Source organism: Orycteropus afer, unplaced genomic scaffold, assembly GCF_000298275.1.
Source record: "Orycteropus afer afer isolate SDZICR_OR568_19922 unplaced genomic scaffold, OryAfe1.0 scaffold00021, whole genome shotgun sequence".
NCBI classification, from domain to species: Eukaryota; Metazoa; Chordata; class Mammalia; order Tubulidentata; family Orycteropodidae; genus Orycteropus; species Orycteropus afer.
Window position 1 is genome coordinate 9,161,816 of NW_006921608.1, and position 12,801 is coordinate 9,174,616.

Consider the following 12,801-nt stretch of genomic DNA (forward strand, 5'->3'; position numbering starts at 1 on the left):
AATTAAAAAGGCAAACAAGTTTTCAATTATCTCATGGTATACAGCAATGTTGTGAAAAGGGTTATTCGGATTATCAAGAGCAATATTATTTTCTCTGTCAGCACCGTGCCTAAGGCATCTGACTGCTAACCAGAAGGTCGGTGGTTGAAACCCACCAGCCACTCTGTGGAACGAAGACTTGGGCAATCTACTTCCATAAAGATTTACTGCCTTGGAAACACAATGGGGATCACTACGAGTCGGAATCCACTCGATGGCAGTGGGTTTGGTTTTTGGTTTTTTGCCCCTTAAAGTGGAAAGGATTCTGTCTGGAGAACACATATCTAAGAAGCTAAAAGTACAAAGCTCACTTTGTTATTAAGTGTCTCAGCTTAACTCCCTGCTGGATTAAAAAACAAAACAAAAGACTTGACTTGACTGGATCATGTCAAAATTCTTCTGTAGTTCCATATTTCCAAGAGAATTCAATATAAATTCCTTCTGATGCTGGTTTTATGGTGTCCCATGTCATGATTTCTAACTGTCTTTCTAAGAGATGTCCTAGTACCTTCCTGCACAGTCAGTGCATCAACCAAACCTGACAACTTACTGATCACCCCAAACAGAGCCTGGCCTTGGCAGATCACTTGCACTGTATTTTGTCATGCTGTTTCCTCCACTTACAATACTAACCCAACGAGATCGAGCTCCTTGAGAACACGGGGGCAATTTGATATCCTTAGTTATATCCACAATACCTATTGCAGTCTGACAAAGAGCCAGAGCTCAGTAAATGCTGGGTGAGTGTTCAATACATGGATCTGCATTCTGGGCCTGTCTGCCTCTTAGATCGCAGGCATACCGATGGTTTCTTATTTGTCTTCATATTTCCTAGACCAAGAACAGAGGTGGGTAACTTAAGTCTTTTCCTTGAGGCTTTTCTTCTGATACTAATAGGGAAAATCCCTCTTTCTACTGGGGTATCTAAACTAGAGGATTATGAGTTGGAACCACTGGTGGCCATGTTGGCCACCATGTTAGAGAAAGCCTATGGTCAATAATGAAGATGAGCAGAGAGGCAGTGAATGCAGACATTGTCTGAATCCCTTGACCTGTCCATGCTTGAGGCAGTGACTTACAAGCATCTTATAAGTGCATGAGCTGGTGAATCCCCTTTTTGCTTAGGCCGATTTGAGTATGATTTCCAACATTCATGACTGAAATGGTCCTCACTCTAAGCACACGTTCAGGCTTGGGTACCATGGGTAGTAGGAGCCCTGAAAATTTTTAAGTAGAAGAGAGAAGTGATTCTAGTTGTCCATCAGAGAAATAATTAGATTAGAAGAGGAGAGCCGGGAGACAGGGGAAGGGAGGAGTTAAAAGTTATGACAATAATCCAAGTGAAGAAAATGAAACCTGAACTTGAGCAGTGACAAGGAGATGGCGAGGAAGGTATTTTAGCGATGGGGCTGCCAGGGAGCAGTCGATTAGATTTGTTAGGGTCAGGGGAAGAAAACCGGAAGGATTCCATGATTTCTAGATTCTGTGTCTGGGTTGAAAGTATGCCAAATTCTTGAGTATAGTAACAGAAACAAGTCTGAAGGGAAAAAATACAATGATCAGTTACTCTGTGCCACGCACTTACTGTGCTAAGCTTTTTGCATACATTATCTCATTTAAAACTCATGTAAACCCTAAACTGAAAAGAAAAGAAAAAAAAACCCACTACCATCAAGTCGATTGCGACTTCCAGCGACCCTCATTGGTTTTCCAAGGCCGTAAATCTTTATGGTAGATTGCCTCATCTTCCTCCTGTGGAACAGCTGGTGGGTTTGAACTGCCTGCTGTTTGGTTAGCACCCCAATGCCTTAACCACAGTGCCACCAGAGCTCCTTATGGAAACCCTAAACAGAATTAAAATAGCCTAAAATTTAATTCATCTATGGTCAAAATAAAAGAATATTATAGACCACATAGTATTTAGTAAGAACCCTTGGAAAGAAATGATCTTTATTGGCATGATAAATTGGAAAATTCAAGTAATGGTGGTAATTATTAACCTCCTCTAGAAGACAGAAAAAAAGTTTAGGAAATGTTTATATTCTGAAATATTCTGGTGACCACAGGGTCATAATGATCAAAAAAACACTGTTAGAGGACTGGCCAGTGGGCCAAAGATTTTATTTATGTTGACATGTGCTCTGTTTCTTATTATCATGAATTATAACATCTCTTTTTTTAATGTTTAACAAGGCTTTTCAAGATAGTCTGCTGTTAACTAAAGCTTTGTTAAATTTCACAGGAATATAATCTTGACCCACAAGGCTTGAGACGACCATTAAGCTTCTTAAACACATTTGGTATAAAAATTTACACTTGTTCACTGAATCTATAGGACACAGTTATTAGGGGAAATTGTATGCATTTCCTTAATTTATAAAATATATTTCTCAACATTTAAATGTGTTTACTTTTTATATAAATGAATTTAGCAATCTTGGGATAATTAATCCATCACATATAAGGGAAATCAAAATCTCATGTTAATAAGCCCACCACTATACCCACATACAGGAGCTTTGGTAGCGCAGTGGCTAAGGCATTTGACTGCTAACCAGAAGGCTGGTGGTTCGAACCCACTCCTCGGAAGGCAGGTTGGGCAATCTACTTCCATAGTGATACTGCTTGGAAACCCAAGGAGGGGTCACTATGTCTCGGGTCCCCACTCCATGGCAGTAAGTTTGGTTTTTTTTGGTTTATACCCACATACACACAGAAAAGCTCACATGCACTCACAAATGCTCTTGCAAGTCAGAAAACCTCAGTTTTTTGGCTCCACCCACCTCCCTGAAGACTACACAAAACAAAGTCTACTTCTGGCAAATTCTGACCCAAACACTATTCAAAGCTTCAATTTTTCACACCCTTCCAGCAGAACTCTAAACATACTCACTTTGGAGTTAAGGAAACTGAGGCGTATAGAAGGAAGGTAACTTTTTCAAGGTAACCAAGCTGCTAATGAAAGAGTGTAATCTAAATCCAGGCTGAGGCTACATGTGCAGACAGGTTAGAATCTCTGCGAGATGCTTATGTGTCCCAATTTCATAATCTAAAGCTCTGTATTAACCCTGTTCAATTTAAACACTGCCTTATTCTACTACTTGTAGCCAAATCACCTAAGAATCCTGGCCCTGCAACCACATTCCTAAGATCATAAAACCAAGACAGGAACAGCTCACAGGACAGGGCAATCACATTCCTCAGATCCCAAGACCAAGGAAGGGACATTGTAAAAGAAATAATGCAAATGTAAATTTACCACTTAGATGGCATTTCCTGCTAACAGGCCATTCTTGAGGTGTCTTGTAGCCCCTACCCGTGGTCAGCAGTAACCAGTTTTGGAGCCTGCGCACCCCTGCCCTCCTTTACCACCGATGAACTAAGATGGCTGCAGTGTAGTAAATTACTTAGTATGGCTTTTCTACCCATAAGTCATTGCAAACTCAGTGGTGGAATGAGCAACTGAGGAGCTCCTGATTGTAAATGTTATCAACCTGGGTTATTTCTGTTGGGCGTGGCACAATGCAATGTTATGGGAGGCTCACTCTCAGGTGCTTAGAATTCTGTTGTTATGATTGGTTGGTTTGGCCACTCTGCCAAGCTCAAAAGGAGGCCTCCTAGAGGCAGAACTCTGTCTGACTGCTGTTTGAGGAAGACATGCTGCTGAAAGAGACACGTGCTACTGAAAGAGACACGTGCTGCTGGGAAAGAGACGCAAGAGACACACGTTGCTGAGTAAGACACCGAAGGACATGCAATGCTGGGAGAGAGACTGTGAGAGACTTGGCTGAGAGACAGCAGGCTGGGAGAGAGACTGAGACTTTTTCCTGAACTTGAATTGTAGCCTGGTGCTTCCCTAATAAACCCCATAATCTATGAGTTCTTTGTGGCCACTGCAGCATATTATCAAACCCAGGAGAGAGGTGGTGGTGCTTTGGGAGGAACAGTTGGTGGAAGGGCTGGAGGGAGGCAGCATGTCTGGCCTTGCAGTAATAGGACTTGGGCTATTGATGGTGATTCTGCCTTCCTCTTGTGGGGTTCTAGGAGGTCAGAATATGTGGCCTCCTTGTCCATTTTGCAATGGCCGATGAAGATGAGACCAAGACTCGAAATGAGAGCAAACAGCAGAATCCACCTGTGCAGAAGTCACACAGAGACTCCATCTAGAAAGACTGTGCATGCACCTAGCCTGAAGGAAGGTGAGGTTTATTGTTAGGAATTTATCACAGCCTTGTTCTGCTTCCTGACTTTCACAGAAGCGTCAGGATTTTATGAGTAACCTGCCTGCATAAGGTCTTTTGAAATCACATACCCCATGGCCTTGAACTACTTATAAAAACCCCTAGCCTGTAAGGCTCGGGGAGACACACATGGTGCTCCCTCTGGCCTCATGTGTCCTTGGAAGGTTCCTACCCTCTTATTGAATTTCTCTCTGAGCTACAGCTGACTTTATAGTCATTATTTCAGAACTCAACTTACAACAAGGCTGTAACAGCTTGGCTGTACCATTTTCTTTACACATGTTGAATGTGATGGGTTTGCTGACTATACTAGTTAAGGTGATGCTAACAACTGTAACAAAAAATTCCCCAAATCTGAATTCTTTAAAGCAACAGAAGTTTACGTTTCACTCCTGTAAGTGGGTGGTGGGGAGGAATGCTGAGCTGATGGCCTCTGCCTCACAAAGACATTCAGGGACCCAGGCTGTCATCTTCAACACAGGGCCTTCGAGGTCCTTCCTGCTGGATATCAACATCTCATCAGCAGACAACAGAGAGAATCAGCAGATCACATAAGCAGTTTTTATCAATCCTGCCATCCACAAACCCCTAGCCCTGACTACGTTAGAAGCCACATCAAATAGCAAGGGCTATTGGGGAATGAAATCTCTCTGTGTACTTGGGAGGAAAGGTAAATGGATTTGATAAACATCTGACTAATATCTGCCATAATCTGCCCTTCTGGCCACTAAATATGGGTTTTACTCTTCTTCCAGTAGGCAGAAGACACTTCATCTCCAGGAGGTGCAGCTGAGAGTCTCAATCAGTCAGTGCAAAGCCCAGGATCTCTGGGTGTGGTGCTGTTCTCTTCATGAGGCCCAGATGCATCTGTTGGGCCCACTGACCTCTGAACTAAAAAGAAGCAATCTACCAAAACAAGCCAAACTCACTGCCGTCGAGTCAGATCCAACTCATAGCAACTCCTCCTTGGGTTTCTGAGGCAGCATCACTACAGAAGTAGATCGCCCAACCTTCCTTCCCAGGAGTGGCTGGTTCCCTCCAAAAACCATGACAGAGTAGAACTGCCCCATAGTTTCCTAGAATGAAATCTTTACAAAAGCAAATAGCCTTTCACCCATGGAGCCACTGGGTGAATGTTATGGATTTAACAGTGTCCCCAAAAAATGTGTATTGTCAATCCTAACTTCTATGCCTGTGGTTATAATCCCATTTGGGACTGGGTTGACTTTGTTATGTTAATGAGGCAGGACTAGTGTGGGGTATCTTGAATGATTCTCTTTTGAAATATAAAGGAAACAAAACCAGCAAACTAGGAAGCAGAGAGGGGGTCAAATAGATGCCAGGATCCATGGGGCTCTCCAAGGAACAGGAAACAGAGGATGAAGAGACAAAGACCTCCCTCTACAGCCAACAGAGAAGGCCTTGCCCCAGAGCCTGTGCTTTGAGTTCCGACTTCCAGCCTCCGAAAGCAGGAGGAAATAAACTTCTGTTGGTTAAAGCCACCAACTTGTGGTATTTCATTATAGCAACTGTAGATTATTAAGACAGTGGGTTTGAACTGCCAATCTATCAGTTAGCAGCCAAGCGCTTAACTTTAACTATTGTGCCACCAGGGCTAGTACCTGAAACAAAAACTATTCACAAAAACAAAGAATGAGAGACACACAGGAGTGACTTCCCCACGGCAATGAACATTAATATCGTGCAGTCAGTGCAAAGGCCTCCTACCTCGGGGTTAGGGGGATTCTTTTGATTAGACCTGGATTCTCTGAGAACTCCCTTGTTTGCTCTGGCCTCTGACTCCACTCTCCGGGGGATTCTTTTTTCCATTATTCTCTGTGGCCATATATGAAGTGGGAGAGACCATGCATTCCTTGGGGGCCAAACAGCTTTTGTAGTCTGCTGCTCATGTGTGTGTTTGGACAGATACAGGTTATTTTAAGGTTCAATTTTGTCAAAGGCTTTCTAGGTTCTTATGTTTGTAGCCCTATCTTTTTCTTAAAAATTTAGCAGTTTCTGATCTATTTGTTTAATGAATTCCTTACGCTAGTTCCACACACAAAGGTCTTTCCTAATTCTCAAGCCTAATTTTTTTTAATTTAGTGCCTCACCTCTGTCTTTCTTTTTCTTTCCACTTAATGGGGACTAGCTTGAGGCCACCATGCTTGGGTGGCAAGGCCATACCCTTAGTCTGATCTTTGCTGCAGGACTCAGTCTTGATCAGGGACGAATTATGACTTTTATAAATACTGGACACTTTTTCCTTCATAGGACCCTGCCTCCATAATTTTTTTTAAATATATATTTTATGACTATATTGGCAATAACACAAATGTAAGCTTTGATCCCTTAAGTTCCTTCTTTCCTTCTGATTTTAAAATAAATTTTTAATAAAAATATTTAAGTCTACAAAGTAGCAAATATTAAAAGAACTGTGGGCCCTACACACTGTGCTCACTGTGCCAAATGGGTAGGACAAGCCTGGTCTTAATGGCCCTTTACGATAAAAAGTCTTTTTCAATCTTGTTTTCTATTGGGTCTAGATGCACTTGGCTTTTCTAAATTTTTGAGGCTCTAAATTTCTGGACTCTCATTCTATTTGATTTCTGCTTGCAGACAAGTCAGTTCTTGCCTGAGCTAAATTGCTTGTTAAGCCAAGCTAGTAAATATCAGGATTTCATTTTCCAACCTCTTCCCCTAGAGCTTATGGGCTTCGTAAACATTTGCTCTGCTTTACAAGTGACTGCAGGCAACAGTTTTGCCAACTATTTGGCCTCTTCAGAATTCAGGTCTCTGCATATACTTCTACCCTCTGCTGTCAGTCTCTCTACCACCCATTGCCCATCTGCTAAGCCAGTGCTTTTGTTACAGCAGCATGCCACCTATAGTCACCAAGTTCTGCATTAAGGTAGTTAAGACATTATAACAGATAAAGTCCCAAATATTCGTAGCTTAACACAATAGAAATTTATTTCCTACCACAAAATTGTCAATTGGTAGTTGGTAGTGAGAGTGGGACATGATAAGGCTTCTGGTCCTCACTATTATTAAGGGAATCAGGATGAAGGTGACTCAGCCGTCTGCCATGTGATTCCCAAGGTCTCGTTTGGAAGGTATTGGTGCCCAGCCTGCAGAAAAGGGAAGAGCGAGTGGAGGGCTGCAAAAGGTACTTATGTATTAATTAGGATTAGGCTTGGCTGTAGCGACCAAAACACAAAAACAAAAACAAAAACAAAACCCCACTGCCATCAAGTCGATTCTGACTCGAAAACAGCCGTGTAAACTAGGTAGAAGTGCATTTCTCTCTCACATGAACGAGGTCTGGAGGTGTGCGGATTTATGGAGGCTAAGGAGAATCAGGGACCCCAGGCTGCTTCTAACATGTTACTAAGCTCAGTACAGCTTCCACTCCCCCAAGACCACCTCATGACCCAAGGGGCTGCTGTAGCTCCAACAAGTACGTCCTCATTCCAGGCAGCAGCAGAGAGAAAAAGGCGGGAAGAAAGGGCCTGACCATTCTTTTATAAAGAGACTTCCTGGAAGCTTCCATACCTCACTTCTATTTCATTTCATCAGCCAGAACTTAATGGTGTAGCTATACCTCCCGGCAAGAGAAGCTAGAAGGTAGAGACTTCATCATAAATGGACATGTGCCCAGCTAAGGAAGAAGGAGAGACTGGATATTAGGGTTCTAAAGTAGGAGTCTTTACCACAGATGGATTATTTTTAACGTGAAATTCCCAATTTTTAACACCATGACAGCCAAAACATGCCTGCCATCTGATTTCAGCACAGGAGCTACCAGTTTTCCAGTTTTGTGAACCCTGCTTACAGGAGATTTGGTAGCATAGTGCCTAGAGCACTTGACTACTAACCAGAGAAGGCTGGCGGTTCAAACCCACCAGCCACTCCTCGGAAGGAAGGTTGGGCAATCTACTTCCACAGTGATACTGCCTCAGAAACCCAAGGAGGGGTGCTATGAGTCGGGTCCAACTCGATGGCACATAACAACAACAACAAACTTACAGGAAGGATAAGGGAGCCTGAGGCAAACTCAACTTGCCAAGAGCTCACTGGCCTTCTCCAATCACTGCCGTCACCCTGGGCAGGGGCCTAGTCTCTGGTTCTGTGACAATTCCCCTCTAAATGTATCAGTCTCCCAGCCATGATTAGACCTTCTTGTCAAAAGAGGTACCATGTTATGGTGGAAACACACTGGATTTGCTAGCAGACTCCCTGTCATTTGAATCCACACCCCATCATTTTCTAGTTGAGAATCTACATACCTTTCTTAAAGGTAAGTTGGGGTTAATAGTATTCTCCTTCTTTCCAAGGCTTTTTGGAAGATTCACATGGATCACTTCTTAAATGGCCTTAAAGCAAGCAAGCCAGGAAAGAAGAGTCAAACGAGCCTTATGTACAAATTGAAGGTACCTGTAATGATTCTCTGTAACAATCTGAACATGCTGAATATGAATGACTTTATTGACACAAACTTTGCAATGGAAAGTGTTATCCTAACAGGATAGTAAGATCAGTTCCTATATCATACACACAGGAGAAAACAGTATCAGATGAATTTTCAGTAACATGGTATAACTTCTGGTTACTGTCTCTGTGGAATCCAGCTAGTTCCAGGGAGAGGCAGAACACGGGCCCTTCATTCCCTTCTCCCCTAGAAATGAGAAACTATTTGTATATAAGACAGAGATGCTTTCTGAAGTTAATACAACTCCAAACAACATGCAGCAGTTAAATGATGCAAAAACAAAGTTGTGAGGAGAAACCAGGCTGAGCCCATGACTGGGAGCACAGAGCCTGGTGAAGGAAAGTCTTACACAAAAGACACGGGCACATGCCCTAGAAGAATGAGCCCTTGAACTTGCAGGATCACTGCAGGGACCCCTCTGGCAGAAGGAAGCTCCTGCTGAGTAATGGCAGCGAGGACATATGAGTCACAGGTTTTCTGCATTGTTATTTTATTTTAAATTTTTAGAACATGAATTCCCTAAAAGCCCTTTCTCAAAGTATCACAAAATGATAGAGATTTAGGGAAACAGTAGTTTTGTGTAGGGTAGAGCCTTGTATAGTGTGAGGAGAATACCCAGATCTGCAGTTTAAGACACACATCTACCCTGTACATAATGAGATTTTACTGCAGAACAACTTACAATGCACACTACTCCTTAGGGTAGAAGTCAGTATCATGGTTAGTAAGTCCAGTGTTATGATTCAGGATACAGTCATGACTGGCCAGTTTCCAAGTCCTTCAACATCTGCCCATTGCCTGAAACAGGATAAGCATTTATGTTTAATGAATAAATATACAACCCACCAATGAAAGAATGGATGAATAAATGAATGAACGACGCTATCCAGTTGTGTCTGAGGGACAACAAAGAGCTGGGAGGTAATAAGGATGAGTAGCTGAATTTTAATCTGTGTGTATCAATTCTCTGGACTATGTTACATAAACACACACCTTCAGACTGCCTGTTTCAGTGTTTATTGGTATAATCTGGTACAACTTTAGTCCTATCTTTCCCAATCCCAGGCTTGTTAACAGTCCTTTAAAAATCTATGTTACTTTGGAGCAAAATACTTCCAGCTGAACATGTTTCAATGGATGCTAGCAAATTATCCCTATCAAAACTTTTTTTTCCCCACTACATCAGCTACCTGATGTCTAACCCAGGACACATCAACTTAATGCCAATCCAAATGCACAGCCAACGGGTATTGGTTTTCTTAAGTGATGACATTTTAGATACCAAAATATAATTCTGGGGTTGTGTGCAGAGAAGCCAAAAAGGAACCACGTGTGCCGCCAACCTCTTGTGAGCCGTGGCCAGTGTTTGATTCATCATGGCAAAATGACCTCAGTGGAGAGAGAAGACACTCAAGAACCAAAGCAAGAGAAATTGGAAAGCTTTGAAAGCTGCAGTCTCAAGCTGAGCTGTGAGGAGGGACCTAGATTGGGTACACTGACCACAATGACTGTGATCTTAAGGTTTGGAGGTTGGCAAGGACACCAGCATAAGAGAACAATGAAGGCAGATGAGAAACGGCTGTAACTAACTGCCTCCCAGGTGTTTGGAGACCTCCTAGAGACACCCTGGGTGTGTTGGTGGAGTTGGTTCCTGTGAAACTAGGGCTGAGTCCATCTCATACTGAGCTAAGGAAACAAGAATTACAGGGAGTTTTCCTGTTTCTTGAAGTCTTATGAAGCTGGGCTTAAAGTTGGATAAAAGCCAACTCTTAAGTAAATACAGTAAGTTTTGTGATGGTGGTATTTAAAAAGGAAGAACAAAGAAAAAGCTTGCCTCAAACAGTACACATGGTTGTGCCCGGAGAGCTTAGAACTCACTGGTGAGTCTTTCAGCCAGGAAAGCCCCTCCTACTTTTCTGTTTCAGAAACTGGTTTGTGTCTTTAGCTCACTGTTTTTACCCCAGACCACATTAGAGGAATTGCAGAACGGTGAACTGAACTGCACATTTGCAATTTATTAACATGGGTAGTACTGGGCCAATACATTTATGTGATAAAATAGCAGGCTGAGAATGTCCCAGGGTAGGTAGCTGTTTGAAGGCAGGTAAGACGGAATCTCTCGAGACACTCAGCTGCTTTCACACTCAGGAAGGGGCATCCACGTCTTCCAGTTTCCTTGATGGGGTCCAGTACCAAAGAAGAGCCCCTTCCCTTCTTCTGGAACACTCTGCTACTTGACACAGTTCTTTGTGACCCTTCGACTTCTGTCCGTTTGTCGGATGCTGTCCGTAACACTGATGGTGACTTCTTTTGCAGACATTCGTTTAGCATCTCTTTTAGCCTGTTAAAAAGTTTGAAACAGTTAATGAGAGACTAGCAAATATCCAAAGGTCCCTACATTCACATTAATCTCTTGAGATTGTTATAACACACACTTACACACAAAGGCAGAAAGAACGGCACACAAGAACATATGCACCTATTTTCCTTTTCATTGGTTTCTTTGTTGAATCTGTAATACCAACCGAGTACAGAGCTGGGCACAAAGCGTGCTCAGCAAAACATGTCGAATGAATTAATCAATTAGCTAAGGACTATATCAAAGGGATGACATGAGAGGTTGACATGCGTTGGTTTTAGTATTGTGGTTGAGGATTTGACCTTTGAGCTAGACAACTTTTGGAGCAAATACTGTCTATATAATTTCATAACAGGCAAGTTTTTTCTAACCTCTCTAACCCTTACTTGTTCTGGTGGCACAGTGCCTAAGGCATTTGACTGCTAACCAGAAGGCTGGTGGTTCAAACCCACCAGCCACTCCTTGGAAGGAAGGTTGGGCAATCTACTTCCATTGAGATACCACCTTGGAATCCCAAGGAGGGGGTTGCTATGAGTCAGAATCAACTTGAGGGCAGTGAGAAACCCTTACTTTCTTCATCTGTAAGATGGAGAATAATAACAGTACCCACCTCACAGGGTTATTGAAAGGATTAAATAATATATGCATGTAAGGTACCTAGTACAATGTTGTTGGTGGTGGTGGTGGATGTTGAGTTGATTCTGGCCTTTTGGAAGTAGATTGCCATCCCTGTCTTCTGGGTGGGTTCAAACTGCCAACCTTTAGGCTAGCAGTCCAGCACTTAACCATTTTTGCCACCCAGCCACCCTACTTAGTACAATGCCTGTCACTAAATGAAAATTAGGGGTGGGGTGGGGGGAAGCTTAGTAAGTATAAAGAAAACTTAGTTAAAATACAAAATGTAGGATAGACTATTCACTTTAAAGTAAAGTTGAAACAAAGATAAAGGTTGAGAATTACTACTAACTACTGAAGTATTAACCATACCATAGATTCTTCAACTCTATGTGCCCAGCTCCCCAACCCCTCTGTGACTCCACCTTAAACCACTTTCAAGCATCTGTCCTAACAGTACTTACTTCATCCTCCCTCTTCACTTTGGACCCCTCACACCTGCTAATCACAAAAAAGCTTTGTGAACAAAACTAGGCAACAGTTCTGATTCCTAAAGAAAAGTGTGGCAATTATGAGGTCAGTTCCATCTGACTTCATTGCAGGTGCTATTACCTAAAAGTTTGAGGAGTGGGGCATGGAATGGACACAGAGGCCTTATTTGGAGGGAGCTGAGTCGACGGCAGCACAGCCTACAAGTCGGTGGGGACTCAGAGAGCTCTGCAGAATGGAAACAGAAGCATTCCAGACGGGGTGCTTGCTTTCCTTCAGCGTTACTGGCAAGAGTTCACGAGAGGCTCTTAATGATTCTGCATGGAAAATGCTCTGCTCTGGATTTCAACCTGCACTTCCAGCTTAAAAATCTAAGCCAAAAGGCAGGCACTTGGACAAGTCTTAATTTCCAAGCCTGCTTAAATGTCAAAGGCTACAAGATTGTCATTTTTAGAATAGCTATTGAATATATAGGAGCTCTGGTGGCATAGTGCCTAAGGCACTTGACTGCTAACCAGAAGGCTGGCGGTTCAAACCCATCAGCCACTCCTCGGAAGGAAGGTTGGGCA

The 12,801-nt window shown here is 42.7% G+C and overlaps 1 protein-coding gene across 1 annotated transcript in view; it reads right to left on the bottom strand.

Annotated features, from left to right (window-relative positions):
* Nucleotides 1–10,999: 10,999 nt before the first annotated feature.
* The window catches only part of BAALC (BAALC binder of MAP3K1 and KLF4), an 86,982-nt gene continuing 85,180 nt past the window's right edge, over nt 11,000–12,801 (bottom strand). Inside the window, exon 3 of the mRNA XM_007934802.1 lies at nt 11,000–11,110. Within this exon, the coding sequence (XP_007932993.1) occupies nt 11,000–11,110 (111 nt within the window). The remainder of the gene's footprint in view (nt 11,111–12,801) is intronic.